The following is a 27,442-nucleotide window of genomic DNA, read 5'->3' as shown; positions in this document are numbered from 1 at the left end:
ATTATCTCTTGAAGTCATTCAAATTATTAGGCTTACTGGAGAAGTACGAGCAAAATAAAAATAAGAAGGAATAGGCATTCCACCATAAATATTTTCTGATATTCATTGCTGTATATATTGTTGAACAAGACCAGCATCCTTTATCATGGAAGAAAAAGTTTAGAATCGACTAAAGAAGCTTTAAGCAGGGTTACTTGAATCTGATAAGTCATTGGAAGTTTGTGATTTAATTCGGTATACCTTGCTAACCTGCTGCCTCTTATCATACAAACCTCTAGAGTTATCTTGCCTGTCAAACCCACCCATATTAAACCTCGCAGGTTCCCTGTCAGTAAGGTTCATAGGCTCTTGTTGGTTAAACCCACCAACATAACCTCCACTCATTGGCTTGTCAATCCAGCTCATAGGTGGAAAAGGTGGTGGAATCCCAGCATTCTCAATTGGTTGCTTTGGTGGAAACCCAGCGCTCTGGTTAGATCGCTGTGGTGGAAACCCGGTATTCTGGATGAATTGCTGATTTGGCTGGTATCCAGCATTTGGCATTCCTTGATATTGTTGGGAACTTGGTCCCTCTTCAATTGTCAATTTCGACATTCCTGCTTTGATGTTAATATCTCTGTCTTGGTAGTTTGACCGTTCCAGTATCCTGATATTCGGTCTGTTGACTTGAACGTCAGGAAAGAAGTGAGTTGAACGAGGATGTGGGAAACTTCCAGTACTATGTGTAGAATTTGCTTCAACAAAACCTCTTCCATATCCCCATGGTCCACCCCTTTCTCTGCTGCTGGCAGAATGTGGGACATTCCTGAATGGCATATCAAGCAATACTGCAGTGTTGGTGGACTTGATTTGCAGAGAGTTTTTCACAAGCCGATGTGCTGCTTCTCCTAGAAGGTAACCTGAGAGAGCTCCAGAAACCTGTGGTCTGTAGTTGAAGTACAGTAAATTGCAAAATAGTAATAATAAATAGTCAGATAGGAAGATTCCAAACAAGCTCTATTGATTCTGCAATTATTTATTTTGCTAGAGGTTACTGGAGTGTGCAAAATCATATGTTCTTGTTAGGGATCAATAGGCTTTTATCTTTTATATTTCAACACTCCTCACTTCTGGGATTGAGATATCTTAAAGTGGCTAGACAGCTCCCACTCATCCACATACACATACTACAGGAGAATAATTAAATAGCTGAGCTACATAGATAATGCATAAACACCTTTGGTAGAATTACCAAAAGAAGTTTGGCCAAGAGCCTGCAACCAAAAGAACAAAGATCAAGCTATGCTATACCTCTCTCTCATTTTCTGGCGACGGCTGCTATTGTCTTCATGCCACAAAACTGGGAAGGGCTTAAAATCTTGAGGCTTCAAAACCTGAAAACAGAATACACTAGATTGACTTGATAGATAATTGCATTACTTTCAAAAGAGAAGAACAAAAGAAATTGCTCTGAGATTTGACTGTAAAATGCACAAAAAGGCCATATTATCTGTTAACCAATGGTAGGCTCTTTTTTGTTGAGTACACTATCTTTTACTGGTCAACAGGAATGAAAAAAGAGCTAAATGGAAATACTATTGATGTGCTCAAGAATTTGATGAGGTGACTCTAGATTGTGTTAGATGACAATAATAGCGGCACTCGGCATTCTTCCAATGTTCAAAATAATGAAGTAGAACAGTTTACATGCCAACACATATGACTTAATGTTTTGGGAGTAATAATATGATAATACTACAATGAAAAAAAGCTTTACTCATATCTAACGAATTGGTAAGACATAAAATTACGGGAGTAATTAAATACTTAATTCCTCAATCATATTTTAATGCAAGAAAATTAAAGATCATCTTAAACCTACAAAATAAGTATATTAAAGTTCAATTTGCTAGACTAGAGGCTCACATATTCAACCTTAACTACTGACTCCAGGATCTTAAATCGCCCTTACAAGGAAATGCTAGCAGTCTCTCTCGCAACCATCATGCAACCTTCATAATCACCGCCATCATGCTGCCGACATCCTGTCTGTCTTCCTCTACATAAGCCCTTGATGGCATGGGCCACTGGGTCAAGTCCCAATAGGGGGGTGGTATATGGGCCAGCTGCTACAGGTGGTTGAGCAAACAAGCCAAGTCCTAGCTCCAAGAAAATAGCTAAACTTGAGCATCCTAGCTTGATGTGCTTAAAGGCAAGTCAACTAGTTATCTTAAATGTACAACGAGCTTGAGTATGGTGAGCTCATTCATGTTCCACTAGTATAAAGTGCCTCAATATTTGTCGCAACAAATTGTTTGCATGTTGCCAGTGAATTAAGAAGGCTTGTCAGATGCCCATTCCAAGTAGACAAGTAGTGCCTAAATTATGCATGACACTATTGCATATATTCACAGGTTGGCAGCATAGTGCAGGAGTTAAATAGATCAATAATTTAATGCACAGAAATATCAGGAAACAATCCTCTTTGGAAGATAATTAGCAAGATACTCATCACAAAAAAGGTTTGAATCAAATCTAGGCATTATGCCAATTAGCCAGAAGAAATACCTCAGACAAAAAAAAAACACTCAGGAGGCATTATTTTCAGTTATGGACAAATTGAATGCATGTGCACTATTATATATACACAAAAAGGTGATCATATGCGCTTAAGATTTTTACTAGTATGAAGCACAGTTAAGTTATGAAGGTTGAAAGAACCTTTCCAGGAATGATGACCCCTTCAGGAGGCTCTGGAATGTGTTTGTGGGATGGAGGATTAAGATAAGTGGCATTCCTGAGGAATAGAATCAAAATTAAAATATAGCAACTAAAGCATTAGTAACATACAAATGCACACTGAAAAGAGTAAAAAAGCAAAAGAAACAGGTAAAAAACTTACAAAACTCGGTTATTCACAACACTATTCAATCCTTTAACTGGAGAATTTACTGTTATGCTGTACTGGTTACTCTCACACAAACAAAGGAATCCATTCATTCCACCACTGAAAATTAAAAGAAATAATAATTTTGATAATTTATAGAGAAAAAGTACACAAGAAACAGAAAACACTAATCGTTCATACTAACCTAGCACGTGTATCAATTGGAATAAAATATGATGGCTCATTAATTGGTAACTGAGAGCACAGTTGATAAAGTAAGCCCACTTGAGCAGCCAAAGAATGAATTTCATGCATATAAACTGTCTCATACTTTATTTTGTTTCGAGACTTCTCTTCTTCCTGTAGCAGCTCCCGATGTACAAGCATTCAAAACCACAATCAATTGTCTATACCATTAATGTGTATGAAATGGAGGGTCACTAGAAAAGTACAGTAAATTCTCTGTACCGTTAATGTGTCTTCAAGTTTCCTTGTTTGTGCAATCAGTTGTCTTTCATCAATGAATGGTAGTTTTGCAATGCCCTAAGGTCCAGAACATTAGCATGCATAAATTCTCCGCCATAAATCAATGCAATAGAAGTAAATTAGTTGAGCCACATGCATGACTCACCTGCCATGCAAAACGTTTTCCATTCATGTCTATCTCGAAATCTGAATACAAAACAAGAAGTCTTTTAGGGCCACAAATAGATGACATATGATATGGTTCTAAAATATGAAGTAAGTGAACTCTCATCAGAAAATTATTCCAATTTATCAATTATTACCTTTAGGGTAGAAGGAGCTTAATGGCGAATTTGGATCAGACATTAATGCCCTGTAATGCTTCGGAAGTGCATCAGAGCTATGGAGGGAATAGTAGATGATTAGATCATAAACACATTTAGTAACTTTCCTGCTCACATTTTGGACAATGTTACATAAAATAGCCAACCTGGCAGCTGGTAGTGTTCCCATTAGTTGATCAAATGGCTTGAATGGTTGACCTAAGAAAAATGTGATTTCCAATTCTGCCAAGCCTTTCAGATCAGAGGCAAAAGGAGCATAATGATATGGGTAGAACCTGAGGAGAAAAAGCACAAATTCGTAGCAGGTCAAGCTAAAATTCTAATTGATGAAAATCTAAAAAGAGGTGGTCATTTAGTGTGACGCTAAGGCTTCTCCCTTCACCCAAAAGGTCACTGGCCGACGTCTTGGAAAGCCTCCTTAGATATGAGAGTGAGAATGCGTACATCTTTCCTCTTCAGACACTGTTTAGGCAAGGAGCCTGGTGCACTAAAACACCCTTTTCACATAATACTATAAAGCTTTTAATTTGTACTTCCTGAACTATGAGCTCAAGGTCTTAGAAGATGGTCAAAACAGCTGACTTAAGTAGGGCAGACACTAAGGCCTAATGCCCCATCTATATGTTAGATGGGCTTTTAAGACAGTTTGAGCCTAAGCACCTACCTTCTCAGACAATCAAGTGCTAGGCGCCAGGCAATCAGGTAGTTTTGAGCCCGTTAGCGGAACTAGTATAGATATTTTGTACAAAGGACTATTCTTGGGTAACCAAATCTACCGACAATTCAAGTTATAATGGTTCTTAAATTCCTACTAAGTGAGCGTTATTGCCCTAGTAAAGAATCACAACTAAGTAAGAACAGCAGCAAAACGTTATTGCTACTACTCCCTTTGAAAACAACAGCCCTCGCCTGCACAAGCAACAAGTTCTCATGTGGGTCTCTCTATGGGAAATCAAGAAGATATATATTAATATTTTGAGATTTTGCAATTTTTGTGCGATAGAGCCACTTTATTCTAGGTGTCCGCATTGCACCTAGATACTAGGTGACCCCTGGCCACCACTCAATCGCTCACTACCTAAAATTATATTAAAAACATTGTGTGAGCATTCAAGTATAAATATTCTCTAGGAAAACAAGATGATTGTCATATATAAATATTAAATTTTGTCACTATATCATAAAATGACAATATCTGCCTGCAAATGTTGAAACAAGTGATGATTTGTCCTGAACCTAATAGCTAAGCTTGAACTAGATATTTAGAAATGAAAGTGCGTACCATTGCCATGAGCAAACACCTTGATAGTAATAGCTCATGACCCAGCAGAGACCTTCCACATATTTCTGGACCTGAAAAGTAGACAAAAAATAAAACAATATACAAAGCTCCATGTTTACTCAAAATTCCATTTATTTCAAGATGAAAATAGTCAAAGTACTTCTTAAAGGAAATACCTTTACTGTATTAAATTTTTCCTAAGAAGGTATGGTGTACTTAATCATTTCAAAAGCTCATCTTTTTATGCAAAAGAAAGAAAACTACTGCATAGGCCAGCAATAAAGAACTCAAAATGATCCTTGTATATCTTTCTGGTAACTGCCGCTTTAAGGGACAGTAGCAGTCCAGCACATGGACAGCAGGAAAAATATGAAGCACTTATAGAACATATTGACTTCCCAATATTCTAATTTCATAATTTGACCAGCCAAAAGCAGGATCACGTGTACAAGTCCAAACTAGCATTAACATGTCTGGCTCAACCTATTTCCTGCTCATATAGCTAGTCAAGATGTTCAAGTTCATGAGAGAAGCAGGGAAAAAATAGTATAGGACTTTTGATGTGTGAAGTGGAAATAGCTTTATGTTATAAGCACAATAACACAAGAGAAGATGACTAATTATTAGTCACAAGAAAAGGCAATATTATCATGGAAAAACACATTTCCTTGGCTAAAAAGAACTGATAACTCACAACATCTCTCCGAACTTCATCAAGCGGCTTTGACTCTTCTTTAAACTTTTCAACATAATATCTCCCCTTATATCCTGGTTCGCCTAATTTTACCTGACAAGCAGCCAGCATAATCAAAATCCATATTGAATTGACATGATTCCACTAGTACACTTTATGTATTGGCATGAACATGTATGTACAAAGATTGCAGAAGGTTTCAACTCCATAATGAGCTGACAAATTCTTGGATATAATTCAGAAGCAATTGTAATACAAATAGCCAAGGAATTAAGTTTTCAGGTCACTAAAAAAGGTTTTTACTGCCCCTGTAAATCATTTTCTTCTTTCTACTAATTTTGAGATTTACGTATATCACATGTTGCTGAATGTTCCTCCCAAGTCCTCTCCTAGCTTGTATGTTAGAAAAGGGATTGATTAGAGCTGGGACAATGTTTTCATATAATTTCCCAACTGGGATAACTATAAAGAAAATGTAGATAAAGAATGCTAGGCAACATATATGCTGTACATGAAAGAACAAGCTGGTATGACTCAATTTTCACCAAGGACCACCTTCTCCGTATTGATTGCAGTTATAATGCACATACACTTCACTATAAAAAGAAAGAGCAAACCTTGTCTATATGCTGCTGATCATCAGAAATTTCTTTCTGCATTTTAAGCTTCATCTCTTCATTATTGTCCATTGCCTGCGATGCATTATTAATGAACATTAACTACTCAAAGGTACAAAGAGAAAATTTTCTGGAAAGTGATATAATCAATTGAACAAAAGTCGTAGTTAGCTTATCAGCATTTAGCTGAATTAATCAAAGGATAAATAATGCATAAACACTTGGAGTAAGTTCAAAATGTTCAATATATACCTGTGCCAATAACCATACATTTTATTATGTAAATGCAGGAAGAAACTCAAAAAATAAATGATAGGTAACCACTAACCACGAATATCTGCAAAACAAGTCTGTCAGCAATTTTGTCCTGAATGAAGCCACAATTATGGCATTCATAATGAATGGTTTCATCTCTCTTCAATATCACTATATAGAGCTTAGTACAACACAAACAGCACGATCAACACTTTTGCCCCTGGTTTACGTATCAAACATGCTGCCTACTTTCGGACTAAGCAGAGCAAAGACCATCTATTTCCATCTTCCCTTTGTTTTTTTTTTTTTTTTTTTGTTTTTTTTTTTTTTATTTTTAATTTATTATTATTATTATTATTTTGAAAAATCCATCTTCACTTTTCTTTGTGTCTGTCTGGCAAAGGTGGGGGTTGCATCTTAATTGCAGCGAAAACATCCAAATAAGGATCTAAATTTTCCTTTTATGAGAGAAAAATATCTTCTTTCCTCAGAACATCACTAAACGGGAACAGATGTGTATCTAAACTTCATCATCCTCATTTATAATTCCGTCCTATTGAATTTGGACAAACATACAAATCAGTTATTTGTTGTAATGTTGTTCACAAAAAGGTAGAGAAATTAAAATCAAGCAAGATGCTAACAAAAAGATATCTTGGTTTCAAAAATTCCATGGCTATGAAGATAAATCAATTCAAAGTGCAAATGATCAGTATATCCAACTTATTTGTGATAAGCCCACAAACTAAAGCTTTTAATCACTATACTTTCCTCTCGTGGTGAAGATTGAAAAAGCTACAAGCAGTGATGGCCATGCCGATCGGCACGGGGTGTGCCGAGCGGCATGCCTCGGCACGCCCCGGCGTACCAGTGGCACACCCCATCGTGCCAGTGGCATGCCCCCCGTGCCAGTGGCACACATTTATAATATTTTTAATAAATTTTTTAGGATATTTAGATTTTTTTTTGTCTTTGATATGTCAATCTTTAATTTTTTTTGTCTAAATATATGTATTAAAATTTAAAATCTAAATTACAATATTTTATCTTTAGATTATTTTTGTAAATAACCTATTTTGTTAAAGATAAAACAACAGTTGAATATAAATATTATTCAACACATAATATGATTGAATACATTCATTAAAATTAAAATTAATGATTAAACACTCCATAATATGATTGAATACATTCATTAAAATTAATATTAATGATTAAACACTCCATAATATGATTGAATACTTTATAATATAATTGAACACATAATAACATTCAATACATAATTGATCATTCAATATATAATTGATAATAGTTCAATAATTAAAAATAATATCTAGTTGAACGTAGAATGACGAGGAGGATCAAAGACTTCATTTGCTGGCACAAGAATAAAACTGGAATGTTGCGTTAAATACTGTCGATATTCTTTAAAACTCATCCGCTGATAATATTGCTCGTTATAACATCTCACATAGTCTTTATACAAATAAGAATTTTATAATTCTTCGATGATATGATATGAATATTGAATATGCATGGGAATGATCGGCACCGGCACAAGCACACCATAAGCATATGCAGATTGTGGATATGGAGTATAATAAAGGTGTTGCGGCTCTGATGAGTGATTGATATGATGGTAATGATGATGAACTCATATCATTCTGTGGGTGCACCTCTCTTGATGTCCTGCTACCTATAGACTCAAGTCCTTCCCTCATCTGACTGTAATAATATTGAGCTTGAGATGGTCCCTTTTTTTTCTGTCTCTGATAAATTTAGTTTTGTAGTTGTCTAGGTCTGACAAATGAGTTGTCATTCCAATTTTAAAAAATGACAAATAAGTTGTCATTTCAAAAATGACAAATGACAAAAGTTAATTGATGAAAATAAAAAAAAGTTAAAAAAAAAAGATTTCACATGTCATATAATGTTTGTTAAGAAAATAAGTAAAGTTGATTTGATAAAGATTGATGAAAATAGAAAAATTTAAAAAAATGTCTCTACATTAGGACATAATCGACATGAGGATATGCCGGACGGCACGTGGCCGTGCCAGACCGGCACGAATCGGCACGACTCTACTGGCAAGGCCATCCTTGGCTACAAGGACCTACAATAATTTAGACATCCGGTTATCATATCATTTCAAAAAATCTATAGAGAAGGATTTGGATCTTTTAACAATTATGTTCCCCTATTTCAATTTAGAAAAAAGGATTTCTTGGCATACAAGGCTCCAGCTACCACAGAGCCTAGGGAAGCTTGCATTAGAACTGTCACTGAAGAGGTAGTCTCAGTGAATTAAAGCAACAACCAGAGGGGACGACCTTGCAAATTAATGAAACATTCTTTCTAGAATGAGAATGGTTGGCTCCAGCCAAGCAACCTTAGGTTAGGCCTGACATTAAAGAGTAGTACAGGCTATCCTGTCGATTTACAACCAGAAATGAATTATAGAACATTGAACATGTGCTTGGTTATCTGAAGAAAGAACTAGGTTGCAGTGTTGGTGACACTGAACTAGGGGATCATATGGCCAAACGGCAAGTTTGATTTCCCTGTGTTGTACCATATTTGGGTCAGCATAGTAAGAAGAAGGGTATCGGGGAAAGAACAGGAAAACATAAAGACCGAAAGGGCATTGATATGAGGTGATCAGCAGTACATGAGAGGTGGGAGTACAGACGAGGAGGGAACAGAGGAAGTAGAGTAGAGGAATCTGGTAGGAAGAGGACTACCAACTTCATTAATGGATAGCATTGGAAGATCATAATACATTTAACTGTTGTCAATCATCCTGTATAACTAAATAAGAATCACAGGTAAAGCCTTCACTTTTAACTGATGAACTGACAGCCTCCATAGGAAAGCTCATCATAAGCTCAGTCGTCTAGCACTTCCCACCAGCCACCACTCAATCAGGAATTGGTCAAGCATAAATGCTAAAGAAGAGAAAGATGTTCAAAAGGGAAAATGACAGAACTGAAATGAGAAGAAAAATAAAAGGAGAATGAATGGGAAAAAAATGTGCAACCACATTTTTGAGGGGGCTTTAACTGGGAAAGAAAAACTCCAATTATTTCATATGCAATATAATTTTCAAAATTTGATGACGCATAAAATCATGTCATCATTCCCCAAAGATGTTAAAGTTACCTCACAATTTTCTCTATGTTTCTCTTGGCAAAACTTTGCCTCTTGAATGCCTATAAGCAGATATTGTAATTTCAATTATTGAATTACTATTTAATGGTGTGTCATTGTCACAATCTGACATATGCTAAATATTTGCAACAAGGCTAAACAGCAAACAGAAGCTAGAAGAATATCCAATTACAGAATGAAAGATATCAATTTAATTTTAAAAAACTATGACATCCACATAATCACATCCATCACAGGACTGTAAAGCAAGTATTAACCAATTAAGGAGAAGAAAACAGCCAACAGCACAGAAATAGCTAATTACCTGCTGAATACGAGCACGCTTCTGGAAAATTTGTTCTTCATACACAGCAACTGACTGGATTAAATGCTCTACCCTATCTAATGAAACCTAAAAAGATGAAACGTCATACAATTAGAGTATAATTAAGGATGGGTTCCTTTATGTTATTTAGGGCAGCATGTTAACAACTATATACAGAAAGAACAAAGATATAACAGGAACACTAGTAGGTTCACTGATCAAATGGCTTGACAGAAAAGATGCATCAGTGCTGCAATAATAATGCCTCCTATCTTTTGACAAAATACATTGTATGAAATGGAGAAATATTACCTCACCCGCATCAGTGATGTAACCACCCATCGACACAAACTCCCTTCTATAAACGAACATCAGTAGATTTATTGCACCCTACAATACAAAAAGTTTCTAAGTACATATAATCTTAATAATGTTCCATGCTGATGATAAATTGATGCTTGCATGTCAGACTTCCAAATATAAGACAATTAAGAAGAAATGCATGCTGCAACAAAGAAAAAGACTTGTCTAACAAGGCAATTAAAACTGAATAACTAGCAACCTCACGAATTTCCAAAGTTGGCATGTGAGGAAGAAAGTCATTTCCAACAAAGAAGCATAAAAATACAAAATCATCCAGAAGACGCTCGATGTTTATCTTGAACGGAGGATTGTCAATTTGCAAATCATTCTCCAAGTACTCTCGCAATACCCATATGTTAATAAACTGCCAACCAGAAAACAAAATATTAATACACGGGACAATTATAATACATACAAGAAACTATGGAACAAAATTGCAGACTTCTTCACTATTGGAACATTTAAAAAAAACAGGAAAATATAAAGTAATATTATCAGTTTGTCCAGCACCTGATATTTCTTTTTGTAAATCGGAGTGTCATCCACAGCCTTCTCACCCACATCAGAGGATTGTTTCCCAGATTTATCTCTACAGTCAGCAGCAAAATGGCCGATTTGACCACACAAAAAGCATTTGTCTTGATGCCCTGGCATGGAGATAACCTGTAAAGTCAGTTGCAAGTTTGTAGTCAAAGTTCTACTTAAAAATACTGTATTACTGCATGTCAGATGTCCATATAGATGCATGTATGTGCATAGATGTGTATAATTGAGGAAATTAGGAGAAGGTTTTCAAACCTCTCTTAAAATGGAGAAGTGGATCTCATGGGTAGCCAAAGAAAGCATTATCAGATCAGCATCCTGCACATCAATGCCTTCTATGTGTAAAATACATTACTTGGAAACATATAATGGAAATTAACAATAAGACTCACCAAGCCGTACAGACAATGGCGTGTATTTGGGTCAAAACCAGGAAGATTGCGTTGCAGGCGGATGTATGACATTATTTTATGTTCACCCTCGCCAGGAACATTCGCATCAGACAGTATTACCTTCAAATAATCACCCAATGCAGAGCTCCGTGAATATATTTACAAAGAGAAGTATCCTGAAAATCAAAGTGATTGACGAAATAAAACCAGCAATGATCCCATCGCTGTAAACTGAGAGAATTATAAGTCGGGCATCATCTAGATCAACACCTTAACAGAATGCCATCCAGGAGTCTTATTCAATCTCAAGTGTATGTAATATTGAAGTGCTACTGAGAGTGTGGACATGAATCGGGTCCCTGGTGTTATGACATTTGAATCGGTTGTCTCAGGCTTCTCCATAGTAGACAAAATCCTTCCCTCAGCTTCGAATTCCTTTCTCAATCTGTCCTTTTCAGCTTCCTGAGGAACCACATTAATTGAGGAAGTGAGGATCCAAATATTAAAGAGAGTTAGATGACTCTCGTATAAATACAACCATATATTACCGCCTCTGCTGCATCTTTAGCAGCTCTAAAACGTCGAGAACGCTGTTGATTCATCTTAGCCCTAGGAGCAACACCATCTGCGAAATTCAAAATAGTGATGTGAAATGACCAGGTCAAACTAAGAAAGAAAATTTTAACTGGAACAACAGGCCTTTAGAAGACAAGCAACTCACCAATTGCCATGTATAACAGTTTTCTTGGGCGAACCAGTCCAAAGAGATGATCAATGTAGTTAAAAATTGACTTGAAAACATCATCATAAGTGGCAGGAGAAGGCTGCATAAGGAAAATATTCATTTCTCAATGTGCATCCATGTAAAGTAATACATGCTGCTGTAGAAGGACTCTTTACAATGGAAGTTCAACGTTTAGTATTCGATAACTGATATCTTTTGAATTAACTCTGTCATTGCAGAAGAACTCCATATAGAAAGTTCTAACGCCCTATGCTCAAACAATCCAAGGCTATATGTCATTTCTCCATCTTGTCCACTAGCTAAATTTGCAAAAAAAGTTACATATGTCACAAGTTAACGATTTAAGGTGTAAGTGAAGAATGACAATGTGTTATCAACTATTTTTCTCATCTTATATTATTGCATGTTAATATTCTACTATTCTAGACAATCAGTTCCACAGATATTGGTCCTAGGTGCACCTATGTGGCAGCATATTCAAAACAAAGACTTAGTCCACATAAATATGTAGTTCAGTCACATAGAAAGAGTATAACCAGCTGTCCAATAGGACAAAAAAAGCTCTCCGCGTAGGTTACATGAGATTTGGCAAAAAGTAGTTTAGCAATTTAGATGGTGAAAAGAGAGGGCAATACATATTCAATACAAAGAGATTTGTTCTTGGAATTATTTTGAGAAAAAAAAGGGTAGGACACAAAAGAGAGGATCATCACATGTTCAAAAGATTGAGTTCCTTCTTACTTGGAAGATTACAAATATTTGTAATCGAACGGTAATAAGTTTTGTCATTTTTATCAAAATCAATAGAATCAAAAATCACAATTAATGCCAAAAAGCTCAACGTTTCATTTTTACCCTAATAATTACTACTTACTACCTTACTGCTATTCTTTTTTCTAACTTCTTGAATATGCAAGTTATAAGTGCATTCTCCAAACTGCACTTTGCATGCTCGTCTACCTGCATACATAAATTGCCTTCTAGAAAGCGTTAATATACAAAAACACAAATCTGGACAGCATATGGGTAATCTAGGGTTCGCTTGGGATGTCGAGTGAAGCATTAGTTTTGAGAATTTGAAATCTTATGGGATAACCAATGGAAATTGTACGTAATACAACTCTCAGGCAAATAATTAACATATTCTTTCAACTTTGACTGAGTGGCCTTTTGTACGAAAGAACTCAATCGTACACGTAATTTGTAACATTTGACAATTCGTGCCACAAGAACAAGAGGAGACAATGAGTTTAAAATACTAGAGAACGAAACACAAAATTAGATAAAGATAACCAAATCTTAAATAAATGAACCAAAGAAAAAAAAGGAAATTAACCTAAAAATCACAACTAAAAAAAACACAGTATTCAACATACCAATTCCTTCTATTAGATCGACTCTCAGTCTCATACATCCCACTACTACAAGTACTACCGATACTTTATAACAAGAAAATGAACAAAACTGACGGCAGGAAAAAGAAAACAAAAAAGGATCGCGATTCGGCAAGGAGCTCACCCTTCCTTCAGGATGGAAGCAGGGATGGATGATTCCATTCATGTCGAGGTAGAGATTGTCGAACTCGAAGCCGTTAGGATTCGGCCGGCGGAGATCGACGGGGACGACGACGCCGGTCTCGATCTCGATGGGCTCCTCCTCTATCACGTCCGAGATCGACAGAGGATATCGATCCGCGAGCCAACGGTAGAAGGCTGGAACTCCCATGGCTCCTCTTCTCTCCTCTCTCTCTCTCGGTTGTTGATCTAGAAAGAGGGAGAGTGAGCGGAAAAAGTTCCAACAAAGGGAAGAAACGAGTCACGACTCGGAAGTGAGCTCGTATACCACGCCAACCACTCGGCGGTCCGTGTGTGGAGCTTCTGGTGTACTTAATTAGTAGACCCTGTTCAGCATTAAAACGAATTAGGATTTTTTACATAATTACCAAAAAATATCTTGAAAATATTATAATTATCACTGAAATCATTATACTCTTTTTTAAAAACCATTCAGTTGATTATATCTAACTAATCATAACTAAAACAAAATTTAGGTTAAAATAAGACTATTTTATAATTGCATCTATTCAAATATTTTACCCAATATTATTATACAATGAAAAATATATCTTTTTATGTCAAACAAAAATTATTGATAAATATTTTATATTTTTAAATTTAAAAGAGATAGATTTGATAAATATCATTATATTTTAAAGAGTATAATAATAATTATAATATTTTGAAAGTTTTAGATGGTAATGACACATAAACACGCAACAAATTAATTATTTGAAGGCTCGATTTTTAAATATATAAAAGCGGAATGGTTTCGCAATAAGTCCAAAATTTTAGGAGTGATTTGGAATATTGCGTAATAAGTCCAAAATGTGAGGGGCGATATGCAAATATGTGAAAAGAGGAACAATTTCGCAACAAGTCCACTGTGAGGCGTTATTTGCAACAAAAGCCCGATAAATAATTGCGGGCCTGTTTTCTTCTCCGCTTCTCTCCGCGCCGTAGCTAGGGCTTAAGCAGCAGGACTCGAGAGGAGAAATCCTAGCCGCCGCCATGGTTACTTCTTCTTCTCTTCCTAATCCTGAACTCGATTTCCTCGATTAATCGAGCTTCTATTCTTCTCACTGGTTTTTGATTTGATTTCATCCTAATTGAGTCGATTTTTTATTTTAGTCTTTGATGGCGAACGAGGATTTCCAGCACATTCTTCGTGTGCTGAACACGAACGTGGATGGGAAGCAGAAGATTATGTTTGCTCTCACCTCCATCAAGGGTATCGGCCGCCGCTTCGCCAACATCGTCTGCAAGAAGGCCGATGTCGACATGAACAAACGGTCTAAATTTGGTTCCTTTCCCCTTGTTGTAATCCATTATAATGTGTACCAGTATTGATTTTTCTTACTCCATTTGATTCTACTAATCGATTATAATGTGTGCAATTCTATGTTCTACAGTTCTAGTGTTTAATTTTGGAGTTAAAAATGCTGTTTTTTCAAGTTTGTTTTCTTGTTATCTGTAGGGCTGGTGAGCTTTCGGCTGCTGAGCTTGAGAACCTCATGACCATCGTCGCTAATCCTCGCCAGTTCAAGATCCCAGATTGGTTCCTGAATAGGAAGAAGGACTACAAGGATGGTAGGTACTCTCAAGTTGTTTCAAATGCTTTGGACATGAAGCTGAGGGACGATCTCGAGCGGCTGAAGAAAATTAGGTTGGTGATTCGTAACATTTAAATTGGTTTTTGATTCTATTTATATGGTCCACAACTTTGTTCTCTAGATACACATAGATCCATTTCAATTAGGACTAACAAAATCTATTGCTGATTATGCAGACAAGTTTATTTGTTTTAGCTAGCTATCTTGGCAAATACTTTAATACCTCTCTAAAATTTATAATCCTAATCTAACAACTATAATAAATGAAGAAGGATATATTAGTCAAGAAGAATAGATTATGTGTGCCTAACTTTAGGTTACACAATTTTTTCTTCTATTAAGATTTCTCTCTTAGATATGATTGTAACTAATATAATTAGGCATTGATTATAGGAAAAATCACTTAATACCAGACAAATTAAATTTGGTTTTTAATATTTATAGGAGATAGATTTTAATCAATTTAAATTTGATTCTCTATCTTTGTCTGTTATCAAATTTTAATTTAAATCAATCTTAAACTAATGAAATAGAATTTAATTAAACTTAGTTAATTATAAAAAGATATGGATATCCTTATTTTGATATATATGTTACTCTCAGTTAAGGGTATATATGTCTTTTACCTAATAAATTAATAAGATAATATAATTTTCAAAAAATAACATGTAGAGTATACATATAAAAGGATATATATGTAAATAAAAAAAATGAGGATCTATATGCAAAAGAACTCGTTAAATAGTGCGGACCTAGAAATTATAATATAGAAATAAGTTATCACATGTTAAATTGGATACTTATTTTTGCATGTATATCCTTCTAAAATATCTTACATATGTCCTTATATGTCCTTATATAGTTAATATTTTCATGTGTACCCTTCGAAAATATCTTTATTTGCATATATACCTTTCTAAATTTAATATTTGCATGTATACTTTTCTAAAATATCTTATTTGCATATATATCCTTCTAAAGTTGATATGTGATTATACACCCTTCTAAAAATCTCTTATTTGTATATATATACCTTTCTAAGTCGGCGATTAGCGACTATTTAACGAGTTTTTTTTTTATATAAACCCTCAAATTACATATATATCTTTTTAAATTTTATATTTATGTGTATATCCTTCATGTTATTTTTTGACAATTATATAATCCTAGTAATTTATCAGATAAAAGACATATATACCCTTAATTGAGAGTTATGCATATATATCAGAATAAAGGTGCTGATGTTCTTTTTATAGTTAACTTGATAAAAGTTTAATTAAATTCTATCTACTTGATTGTTTTTTAATTACTTACACCTTAGTTTAAGTTTGATTTAAACTAAAATTTGATAATAGATAAAGATAGAGAATCAAATATAATTGAAGTCTATATCTAGTAGTAAGTGATATCTTTAATAATCAAAGCATAAATTATATCTATCATATTTAATACCTAAAAGAGAGAAATTTTAATGAAAGAAAATAATGTGTAACTTAGGAGTTAGGTGTATGTAATCTAATCTTTTTGAAATATTTATATATTTTTTTTCAACATAATGTGGTGTTAGAACCGGTATTGAGTATGGAAACTAGCTATTATAGCCGTTAGAGGATTGTTTTAGGGCAGTATTGAAGTATTTGCCTTCTTGTACAGATATTTCTTAGCGGCGATATCATACTAGATCTTTTCGATGTTATACCTGTCCTTGTGATTTAACTTTTAGAGTTGTAACATCTCCGACACATTTGTATATTTGCACTCAGAAGATGTTAGCCACTTTTTAACTACTGCAGACAGTTTTGTTAATAATGAGGAACTTATCAAAATGTTATCCACGTTCTTTGCATCAGGCATACAGATTTCAATATTTCGTTCATTTGCTTATAATAATGAGGAACTATTATGTGGAACAGGAGATCCATGCCCTAACGTGTGTTTATGTCTAATAAGTAATAACCTTCTCTCTAACCATGAAGTATGTCAGTATGTTGAGAACTCTGCACTCCCAAAACTAATTGCATGTGCAGAGTATAATAAACTTTGACACACTTCGAGTTCATCGTTGGCATTTCTTTCTTTGTTTTTTTGGTCACTCAGCACTCTTTGAATTTTTCAACTTAAACTTGCTTTGAATTAATAATCAAATCCTCTGATTGCTTACAAGCTTGCTTTCTATTTGTCATTGTTTTTTGCTGCAGGAATCACCGCGGTTTGCGACACTATTGGGGCCTTCGCGTTCGCGGTCAGCACACAAAGACTACTGGCAGGAGGGGAAAGACTGTTGGTGTCTCAAAGAAGCGATGAGTTTAGCCTTCTGCATCTGCCTCATGCTAGCATTATATTGATTCTTTGTCTTCAAATTTTGAGGTCTAGTAGAGGGATCACTTTACTAGATAATTTGTTTTTAAGTAAAAGTTCTCATAGCCTATGGAACCTTAATATTATTATGTGCTTTTCGTTTGGTTACACCTCTAAAAAGAATGGTGTTTGCAACCTCAGCATTGGACCAGGGAGTCATTGATGTCATTCGTGTAATCCTCTTCTTTGTTGAATTGGATATCATTTAGGTAAGTGTTAGATTCTCGTCCCAAAGCAGAGAAAAATTATGAGGCTTTTATAGTTTAATTATATATATATATATATATATATAAAACAAAGTGTATATATTTTCAAATACATATTTAATTATAATATAGTGCATATATTTAATACATAGCACACTATGGTTCATTATTATAAATTAAAAAAATTAACAACAATTATTTAGTTCATGGATCCGATAAATTTTGCCTTAGAAGTGCCAATCAATGTTCAAGCATAGAAATTTAATTTACAATTGCAGTCTTAGGTTTTAGCCTAATAGTTTAGTTTAATCATATTTATTTAACCTCTTTTGATTGGAGCCAAACTATGTACGAATCCGACTTAGATCAAGCCCTATTCAACCTCAAATAACTGCACTGCATTGGAGTTGGCCACACTCTTTATAGGCTCTCCAACTAAATTTTTTAAAAGAGAAAAATTGATTTCACTTTTACCATCTTGAACTTGGCTTGATTCTCTATTCAGAGAGAATCTATTAGCATGGATAGTGCTCATGGGTGACAAATGCAAGGAGTATCTCCCATGACTTATTAGATCCTCATCATCCATTAAACTAACACCCATTAATGGCCATCCTAGTCCTTGGGCTATACTTTAATCCTCACTACCTTGACAATGTCAGTTGGATTACAACAATGCCAATTCCAATACCATTTCAGATGCTTACAGGACCAGTCACAGCACACAACAATTCTTACTCCCATCCTAATCATTTCGCATTATGATGTAGAAATGAAGACCTTGGTGGGCCACTGAAAACAACATTTTATCCAAATGAGGACTAGAGATCTCTTGATGTCACTTGCATATATAAGTGAGTTGTGATGCTTCTTCCATGACTAAGGTAAAGAGAGGGCAATGAAGGGAGCCATCAAAGACTAATGTTTGGAATAAAAGCAGCATAGTAATGGGGTTGTTGGAATCCAAATTTGCCCATTTGGCTTCATGGTGGTGAAGGAAAAGGAATGTCACTCTGCTAAAGTAGAGTATCTAGAGCAAGGAATAGAATGAATTCTAAACAGTCATCTTCAGCTTGTCAGCAAAAAAAGTAAGAAAGAATATAGTGAAATGTGGATACTGCTTATTTGAATTGTCTAGGATAATTATATGGTTAATCTCTATTTTATTTTATTTTTCTTTGCCTCAAAAAAAAAATATCCTGAGTCAAATTTTAACAGATAATAAATAATGTATCGTTATTTTCAAAAATAAAAAATTGAAATACCTCTCGCTATTGTCGCGAAGATGTGTGAGACAATTAACTCTTACCTAAGAGTTTTAGATAGACTATTTATTAGCTAAGAGAATCGCTATAATTTTTTGAAACTCTTAGTTGACCAAATGTGTGAAAAGCAAGATCATATTCTTGAACAAAACTTTTCCTTTTGGATGTTTTTCTTACGGATATATTCGTCTCATTTGAAGATGAACAACTTTCTCAAGTGTGCCAATCAAGTTCAATTGGCAAAGTAATTGCTACATATATGATACTAATCAATGACATTCTTTTAATAGCCAATAGGATAGTGTTAATTGGTTAAAAAGGCATATCTTATAAGTAATCTTGGATTCGAATCTTAATAACATCGGTTTAATTGGAACACTATTAAATTCTCAGATTTCTCTAAAAAAAAAAAACCAACATCATTCTAATGGCAACAATCAAGTAGGCCAACTTCTTTTAAATTTCTTTATAAGATTCTTGCTCACTTTTCTTGATTCCCAAACGTAACCGATATTGGAAAAGATTCACCAAGGAGGTAACACTTCACAAAGGTGTTAACTTTTGGTCTATTTCATGGGTGTCCAAAATGTCACTCCAAGAGTTAATGTGTCTTCCAGTGATGCATGTACCAGTAGCAATGGAAACAATCTTTAATAACTCTTTTCCAATATCCTACTTTGGTGGGAGTGCCGTGTATTGGCACTTGGTATTGGAAAACTATTCAGATTCCTTTGCAGCACTAAGTTTAACAATTTCTTATATTTAATAAATATTCTACAAATCAAACACAAAGAATAACGCACTAAAGCCGAGATCATATTATCCTTGAAAAAGTTTGAAACGTATATTGTGTAATAAGGTATAAAAATAACTGTTCGAGCTTAAGTTTTTCAAATAGAATGAGTTCAAATGGTAACATATCAAAGTTATCAAGTCCAATTCTTCTAAACTCTTCGTTTATTTATACCAATTTATTTTTCAAGATCTATCAAAATATTACAAGCTAGTTGGTGAGTTAATATTCAAATTCTATCAGATTTATCTATCATATAAATATTTTAATAATACCACAAGATGACAAATACTATTGAGCTGGACTACTACCAAATGGAAAAGTGTGTCATGGATCACAAATGTTGAAACTCGTCTCAATCATCGTTTGCAAGGCTATGCCAGGTAAGTTTCTTAGCTTGGACAAGAAATTTATTTAGTTCATGTCGCTATTCCGGCATTATAAATGCTATAGGATTTTTTGTAGTAATAAAAGCATGTAACATACAAGCAGGTGAGAGATATTAATAGAAGGTTATAACAACATGATATATTCTTAGTTAGACATACTTATATATTAAGGGTGCGTTTAGTTTATGATTAAATAAGAGAGAATAAGTTATTTATTTAGCTTAGCTTAACGTCAATTACTATTTTAAATTATTATTAATTATCTCAAACTTAAAATATATCATTAAATTATATTATATTAATTATCAAAATGAATCGCGTTCAATTCAAAATAATCAGAATTAAAACAAAAAATAATATAAATAAATTTAAAATAGCAATAATGTAAATAAATATAAAATACTAATAAAAAATATCAAAAGATTAAAAGTAAAATTTGTAGTTTGTTATTTATATACATCTAAATTTATTATTATAAGTTTATTATTCCTCCACTTGAGATATATCATCTTAGATCCTATCTTTTGGGGATATAATCTCCGATTTGGACTCCTAATTATGTGTATTAATTTTATACACGAGATTAATCTCGAGGCCCACAGAATAACTAATTTAATTTATCTTTATATCCCATAAACAAGCTCACCCTAACTCTAAGTACACTAAAAAGTGAAGTGGATACAAAGTATTAAAAGAAGGTTTGCAAAGAGAAAGCTTACAGTTACAGTCAAAGAAGCTTGCTCTGTTAAAAGCGATTTTGGCAGCGTGCGGCTCGTGGCTGCTCTCCTCTTCCGGACCGATTCCTAGAAACGGAAACATTTATTAGCCATTTTCTACCCAATGGCGGAAGGAGTTGGGCGTGGGACCGCCAAAGGAGCTCATCAAAATTGGATGGATTCCATCACCCACTCTACTCTAGTCTCTTATTCTTCTGCGTCGAAGGATCTCGTTAAGTAATTCTATTCTCTCCCCCACCACCTCTCCATTGCTAGGAATAATAAGCAGCAGCTCAAAGGTGAGTAGCTCCTAACCTGGATTCCTTCCGCTTTCTTCTCCTATAAAGAGCTCCTCCTCCTTCGCCTCCTCCCCTCGCGATACTGGAGGATCGAGTGAGGTCATCTTTGTTTGCTTCGTCTACCTCCTCTGGTTGCTGCTTTCTCCGATTAGGGCTCTTGATTTCATTTTCAGATTTGGGATCTCGTTGCTGGAGATTAATTTGCCGGCGTAAGGCAGGAGAGGTATGCGAAATATTTTGGAGAATTTTATATTTCACACCCTATAGTTTCTCAGATTTATGATTCACTTTTTTTTTGACATTTACATTTTGAGCCCAATATTTTTCAGTTTCACATTCTCCAATAAGTGCCGTCGCGCAGGGTAAATTAACTAGCTAGCGGAAAAGTACCAACAAAAGGATTTTTTTTTTCGAAATACTCTACCTCTATACCAATAATCTTGATTATGTCATTCGGACTATTAAAAGTGTTTTAATTTTTAAAATAGTAAAAATAAATTTCTATGCATATCTCTTACTAATAAATTCAGTTTCAAAAGTCAAATCGTACTATTACTAAAATCCAAGATTCTTTTTCTACAAATAACCTCTCTTTCGTACTACATAAGAGGATATTTTATAAAATGAAAATTAATTTTAATAAAAAAATATTCTGTCATTGAAACCTAAAAGCTCAAAACCTAAAAAGTAGGGTGTGATTTGTAAATTTTAAAAGCTCAAAACCTTATCTTTATGATTGGAACAAATGCGGATAAAAGTTTTTGGATAGAATAAGCAGAGAGAGAAGTCAATTTCAAGGGCACTTCTAAAATTTTGATAGTACTCTTCTTTCCAATATTGTTAATCATTTAATATTAGTAAGACCCTTCCCTTAATGCGCCGAACGCGCCTACCTAATCTTAGATTAAAATATAATTATATCTCGTCTTATCCCCTCAGCTGCTTACTTAATTAGTGGACAAATCATATGAGATATTGCTCTTATCGATGTGCTCCCATTTCTTAATTGCCTTTTACTTGTCTTTTATTGGCCCAGCCACATGGGGCCCTTATCCTACTCGACAACTAAATTACTATGATAATATATCTAGATTTGTTCCTATAGAAACGTATTATAGAGATTAGATCATAGAGGTAAAGAATCCTACTTCCACTTTGATCTATGTCACGCCTACGTGTAAAGCGTTAACTAATTATTATAGTATTTAATATCCTTGTCTTAGCTTTGTGTTTGGCATTTATATTGTTTTTGTTGTATTTTTATTTACTAGAAATTTATAGCCTCATTGATTGTGTGTATTTAATGACGATCGTAATAGTATTAGAATATTAAATTAAAATAATTGGCGATCGTCTGAAAGGGTGGGAACTCATATGTGGAAGAATAAAACTCCATCTGAATTCTTATGCTCACATGAGAAATTTCAAAGTGATACCTCTGGGCTAATAATCTCGCTTATATTGAAAAGCCCCCAAAAGAATGTGACATTATTCCACTTCTAAATGAGCCAAATTTGCAATTGGTATAAGATTGTTGAAATGTTGTCTTACTGTTTTATATTTCCGTTGGGTTAACGGTCATGATCAAAGAACTCTTGGTTCAAATTTAGCCCTTGCCCAAAGAAGGGCATCTTTTTGTTAGGCAAGCCTCACGTGGGGTACCAATGGCCTCACCTTCTGTTATGCATACCTTTCAAGGTTCGACGGGTATTAAGCTCTGATTACAGAGCCCCTTAGTTTGATGGTCATTGACTGCTGACAAACACGGCAACAAGTGGTAAAGCAAGTAGATGACCAAAGCCTACCACCTTGTTGGATATTTTTCTTTATCTCTTGTGAACTTGTGATTTGTATGTAGTATTCATGTATTGATCCTTTGCTCCTCGTTTGTTAGAGCCAATCCTTCCTCTGTCTCTCTGAGGGAATTCATCGAATAAGATGAATGCGTTAGCAGCAACCAGTAGGAACTTCAAGCAGGCAGCTAAGCTGCTGGGGCTGGACTCCAAGCTGGAGAAGAGTTTGCTGATCCCCTTCAGAGAGATCAAGGTAAGACTCCCAGACTCACTTGGTTGCTGGTTTTTCTCTGGAGTTTAGTGTTTCTGTTCTTATTTGGTTTTGTTGATTTTTTTAACCATTGGAGGAACTGCTACTCCCACTGAAGAAAAGGTCTCTCCTTCTCAATCTTTAAGGCCAAAAAAAGAAAATGTTTATCTTTATCTGAAATCCACTTGACATGCATGAGCTTGATCATGATTTAATCCTTCCTTGACATTTCTCTTTCCAAAATTTTTAAGGCTGATTTCTTGTTCTGCTAATCACGTAAAGTTCGTGGTGTAATAAAAAGAAGGTTCTTTATTGAGTCTTTAGTGACACATCTGAACGTTGTTGCAGGTCGAGTGCACGATTCCCAAAGATGATGGTACTTTAGCATCTTATGTCGGGTTTCGGGTGCAGCATGACAATGCCAGAGGCCCTATGAAGGGCGGAATCAGATACCATCCAGAGGTGTGCTTCTGAAGTGATTCACTGATTCGTTTACTTCTTTCCACCCAACTTGGTCGAATTTGTTCTGGATGGTCTTATGAGGTCCATTAGTGTTGTTGTCCTACTTACTTTTAGAGGTGCTAAGAATTCTCATATGAAGGCAATGTTACTGTCATACAATTACTTAGTATGATCTTCTAGGAAAAGAAATGGATGCTTAAATGTTGCAATGATACCGTGAAAATGGCTGTTGATACTCATATTCTCTTTTATAAGAAAACAACAATAGAAAAGATAAATATAGAGGGCTTCAAGTAAGGATTAGCATAAGCTTTCGTGCAAACTGCAATCCTCTCTGCTTTCTTGCACTTATAGCTGCTCCTATATCTCTAAATGAACGTTTCTTATTAAATTATTACCGATATATGTACATTCAAATTTATCAGCATTTTCAGATCAGGCACTGATTTATTGCTAGACAGACTATCGTAGTAAGGTATAAATTTGAGAATTTCTTTGGATGATGCAGGTTGACCCAGATGAGGTCAATGCATTGGCACAGCTTATGACCTGGAAGACAGCAGTGGCTAATATTCCATATGGAGGAGCGAAAGGTGGAATAGGGTGCACCCCTGGAGAACTGAGTCTTTCTGAACTCGAGCGTCTTACTAGAGTTTTCACCCAAAAGATACATGATTTAATTGGCATTCATACTGATGTGCCAGCCCCGGACATGGGAACTAACTCTCAGGTTGCTCTACTTCTGATTTCTCATATGTATAAATTTGGTAATAATTGACTTGTGTAACGCAGCTTTTTTTAACATTATATTTCTTATATGTGTGGAAGCAGACAATGGCTTGGATACTGGATGAGTACTCAAAATTCCATGGCTATTCACCAGCAGTTGTGACAGGAAAACCTGTTGTAAGTACTAGCACAATATATGTGGAATTTTTTACTGCCTTATGTGAAAGTTTTCCACTGACATTAGAAATGGGTGAGTATTTTATGGTGATACAATCTCTTGGAACTGCCACCGAAGCCTAAACTACATATATATATAAACTTGATTTCTCATTGGCTGAGGACAGCTTGTCTAATGACCCAGTTGTCCATTAACAAATGTTTACTCTTTTCCGAAAAAGGATCTCGGCGGATCACTTGGTAGAGAGGCAGCTACTGGAAGAGGAGTTCTATTTGCAACAGAGGCGCTGCTTGCGGAGCATGGGAAAAGCATTGCAGGCCAACGGTTTGTCATACAGGTCAATAAACCTCTTAATTACATAGCTAGTTTATCATCTGGAAAGGCCCTAGACAATTTAAATCCACACTGCATGGCACACGGTGAAGTTACTTAAGAGCAATACAATCTGTTGGATATTGAAGCTAAAAGTTCAAGTTAAGCAACCACAAAAATTTCATCCTTTCAGAAAAAAGGAAATTTCATGATGACATAAAACAGAAAAGTATCTTACTTATTGCTCACCTAAATGTATATATGCGCAGAGGTTGATCTTTTAATGCACTTTTAATTTATCCAACATTCTGTGGAAGCACATTATGCCCCATAATATATATGCCAAGTGAAATTCAGACCACTTATACAGACGTCCTTCCTTGAATGTCCAGATGAGCTTTTCTCTTCTTTTTTTCTTAGTTAAGCTATTGAAATCAAATTACTTGTTTGATTCAACATTTCAGGGTTTCGGTAATGTTGGTTCTTGGGCAGCTCAGCTCATTAGCGAAGCTGGTGGAAAAGTTGTTGCTATTAGTGATGTCACAGGAGCTGTTAAGAACAGTAACGGTCTTGACATTCCTAAATTGCTTAAGCACACCTTAGAGAATCGTGGTGTCAAAGGCTTCAGTGGAGGAGAATCACTTGATCCAAAATCATTGCTAACTGAAGACTGTGACGTTCTTATCCCGGCAGCCCTGGGTGGTGTCATAAACAGGTTGGTTTCTTCAAATATATCTTTCTGTGCTTCAGTTCAAAAGTTTGACACTATAGAATTGGGTAATATAAGATCAATAGTTCTTGAAATTTTAAGCATGCATATTTACAAGTATGAGTAGAATTGTTCTTTATTTTGTCATTGTCTTGTATATCTACTCAAAGCTGGCTGAATCACTGTTATTTTCATTGCTTATTTTCCATCATTTTTCTAGCTTAACCTGCCAGACTGTTATCCGAAAAGGAAAGCTCTGTTTACTTTATTTATATTGTGTTGATTAAGGGAAAATGCGAATGATATAAGGGCCAAATTCATTATTGAGGCAGCAAATCATCCAACTGACCCTGACGCTGATGAGGTTAGTGAAACTTCAGTTTAATCTATTTTGTTCAAAAAGAAAATAGATACCTGCAAACTCCTTATACATACTCCCTTTTCAGATCTTATCGAAGAAAGGCGTTCTAATTCTGCCAGATATATTAGCAAATTCTGGTGGTGTTACTGTGAGTTACTTTGAGTGGGTTCAGGTTAGGCTGCTTCTCTCTCTTTTCTAGTTGTTGAATTTTGTTTCACCTCAATTGAGTTGATTAAAATCAGGAAAAGTATGGTCAAATTAATCATCAATAGCACTATGTTGTCTAACTACCTGCCTAAAATCTGCATCATCGTTATGATAATTGACTTCTCTTTTCTTTCTTTCAATATAAAGTCAAGACGTCCTGTAAATGGATACTAACTTTTTCCGTAGGTGTCCGGCCTAGAGAAAAACAATCAAATATTTTGTGTTTGTCCTATGATTCAAGGATCTTTTTTTTTAATTCAAGGAACATTAGTACAAGTTAAAGTGCAACTAAGAGGTTTATGACCTAATTTGTTTCAAAATATCCAAGTTGCTGTACAACCATGTAGCTCCAATTGTCTCTACTAGGCATTAGGTGCCTCAGTGCAAGTGGTCCAATTTCTGCGTCTCATTCATCTAATAGAACAATTATCTGCAGAAAATTAGCCAAGGGTATTTCAAGACTAAGCTGGAACCTCTTTTTTGGGTACTTGAGTAATGTTTCTATGGATTCTCATTTGAAATTATATGCATTCTATGCTTGCAGAATATCCAGGGGTTCATGTGGGATGAAGAGAAGGTGAATGACGAGTTGAAGACATACATGACAAGAGGCTTCAAAGGTGTGAAGGAGATGTGCAAGACCCACAACTGCGACCTCCGCATGGGAGCCTTCACCCTCGGAGTCAACCGTGTAGCTCGAGCTACTGTCCTTAGAGGATGGGGAGCATAAGAGCCTCTCTCTTCTTTTTTTTTCCTTTCTCCTCTTGCGGCAAAATTAATAATTTCCTGCTCTCCGGGAAGCAAGATTTGGGTGTTTGAAACTTGTTACAGATGCTAGAACTAATATGTAATAAGACTGGCTTCTGTTTGATGAATCATAAATGTTTTTCAGGAAATCAAATCTAATGTTTAATTTAGTCATAGAACTGAGCAAACTTTGAAGAAGAAAGTGGATTTGTTACATTTGCAGGTGATTGTTACATTCTATTTCCAAGAAAATCTGCAAGATTATATGATATGGTTGATCATTAACAGTTAATCAAAACTTTTTTCTCCTTTTCTCTTTACAATGCCTTATTTCAGAAATTGTTGCCTATGAAGTAAAGTCCTTTTACTATTCATTAAATTGCCTTTCCCTGGAAATTTATCTTTCAATCTGCACACTATTTGTCTCTTAGAATTTCTTAATGCAACCTAAGAAGAACATA

At 35.0% G+C, this 27,442-nt stretch overlaps 3 protein-coding genes across 8 annotated transcripts; 2 read left to right on the top strand and 1 right to left on the bottom strand.

Annotated features, from left to right (window-relative positions):
• Positions 1 to 61: 61 nt before the first annotated feature.
• Positions 62 to 13,891, bottom strand: LOC140796923 (5'-3' exoribonuclease 4). The gene is made up of 22 exons (XM_073150135.1): positions 13,557 to 13,891; positions 12,015 to 12,117; positions 11,842 to 11,918; positions 11,564 to 11,755; positions 11,294 to 11,413; positions 11,157 to 11,219; positions 10,869 to 11,021; positions 10,558 to 10,722; positions 10,308 to 10,385; positions 9,996 to 10,082; positions 6,269 to 6,343; positions 5,652 to 5,744; positions 4,958 to 5,028; positions 3,822 to 3,950; positions 3,655 to 3,731; positions 3,498 to 3,538; positions 3,335 to 3,409; positions 3,072 to 3,226; positions 2,882 to 2,986; positions 2,701 to 2,776; positions 1,291 to 1,373; positions 62 to 925 (listed from the first exon to the last, which is right to left on the bottom strand). Exons 1-22 carry the CDS (start codon positions 13,761 to 13,763, stop codon positions 181 to 183), a joined length of 2,970 nt encoding a protein of 989 aa, XP_073006236.1. The 5' UTR covers positions 13,764 to 13,891; the 3' UTR covers positions 62 to 180.
• A 591-nt stretch (positions 13,892 to 14,482) lies between these two features.
• On the top strand, positions 14,483 to 17,705 carry LOC140796505 (small ribosomal subunit protein uS13z/uS13y/uS13x-like). Its single transcript, XM_073149551.1, has 4 exons — positions 14,483 to 14,608; positions 14,726 to 14,886; positions 15,072 to 15,260; positions 17,406 to 17,705. Exons 1-4 carry the CDS (start codon positions 14,606 to 14,608, stop codon positions 17,509 to 17,511), a joined length of 459 nt encoding a protein of 152 aa, XP_073005652.1. The 5' UTR covers positions 14,483 to 14,605; the 3' UTR covers positions 17,512 to 17,705.
• A 3,230-nt stretch (positions 17,706 to 20,935) lies between these two features.
• Positions 20,936 to 27,155, top strand: LOC140796136 (glutamate dehydrogenase 1, mitochondrial). Of its 6 annotated transcripts, XM_073149016.1 has the most exons (11): positions 20,936 to 21,233; positions 21,407 to 21,456; positions 23,128 to 23,279; positions 23,625 to 23,738; positions 24,247 to 24,468; positions 24,570 to 24,644; positions 24,866 to 24,982; positions 25,422 to 25,672; positions 25,955 to 26,030; positions 26,113 to 26,199; positions 26,779 to 27,155. In XM_073149016.1, the coding sequence occupies exons 3-11, from the start codon at positions 23,172 to 23,174 to the stop codon at positions 26,962 to 26,964; spliced, it is 1,236 nt and encodes a 411-aa protein (XP_073005117.1). In that variant the 5' UTR covers positions 20,936 to 21,233; positions 21,407 to 21,456; positions 23,128 to 23,171; the 3' UTR covers positions 26,965 to 27,155. The 6 variants fall into 6 exon arrangements, with proteins under 6 accessions (XP_073005117.1, XP_073005115.1, XP_073005116.1 ...); XM_073149014.1 differs by lacking the exon at positions 20,936 to 21,233 and having other exon boundaries at positions 21,248 to 21,456; XM_073149015.1 differs by lacking the exons at positions 20,936 to 21,233; positions 21,407 to 21,456 and adding an exon at positions 22,640 to 23,044.
• The last annotated feature ends 287 nt before the right edge of the window (positions 27,156 to 27,442 follow it).

Source organism: Typha latifolia, chromosome 10, assembly GCF_019914945.1.
Source record: "Typha latifolia isolate L0001 chromosome 10, TyphaL0001v2, whole genome shotgun sequence".
Taxonomy (NCBI): domain Eukaryota; kingdom Viridiplantae; phylum Streptophyta; class Magnoliopsida; order Poales; family Typhaceae; genus Typha; species Typha latifolia.
Note: the sequence above shows the minus strand (reverse complement) of the source record. Positions and strands in the feature narration are given on the sequence as shown.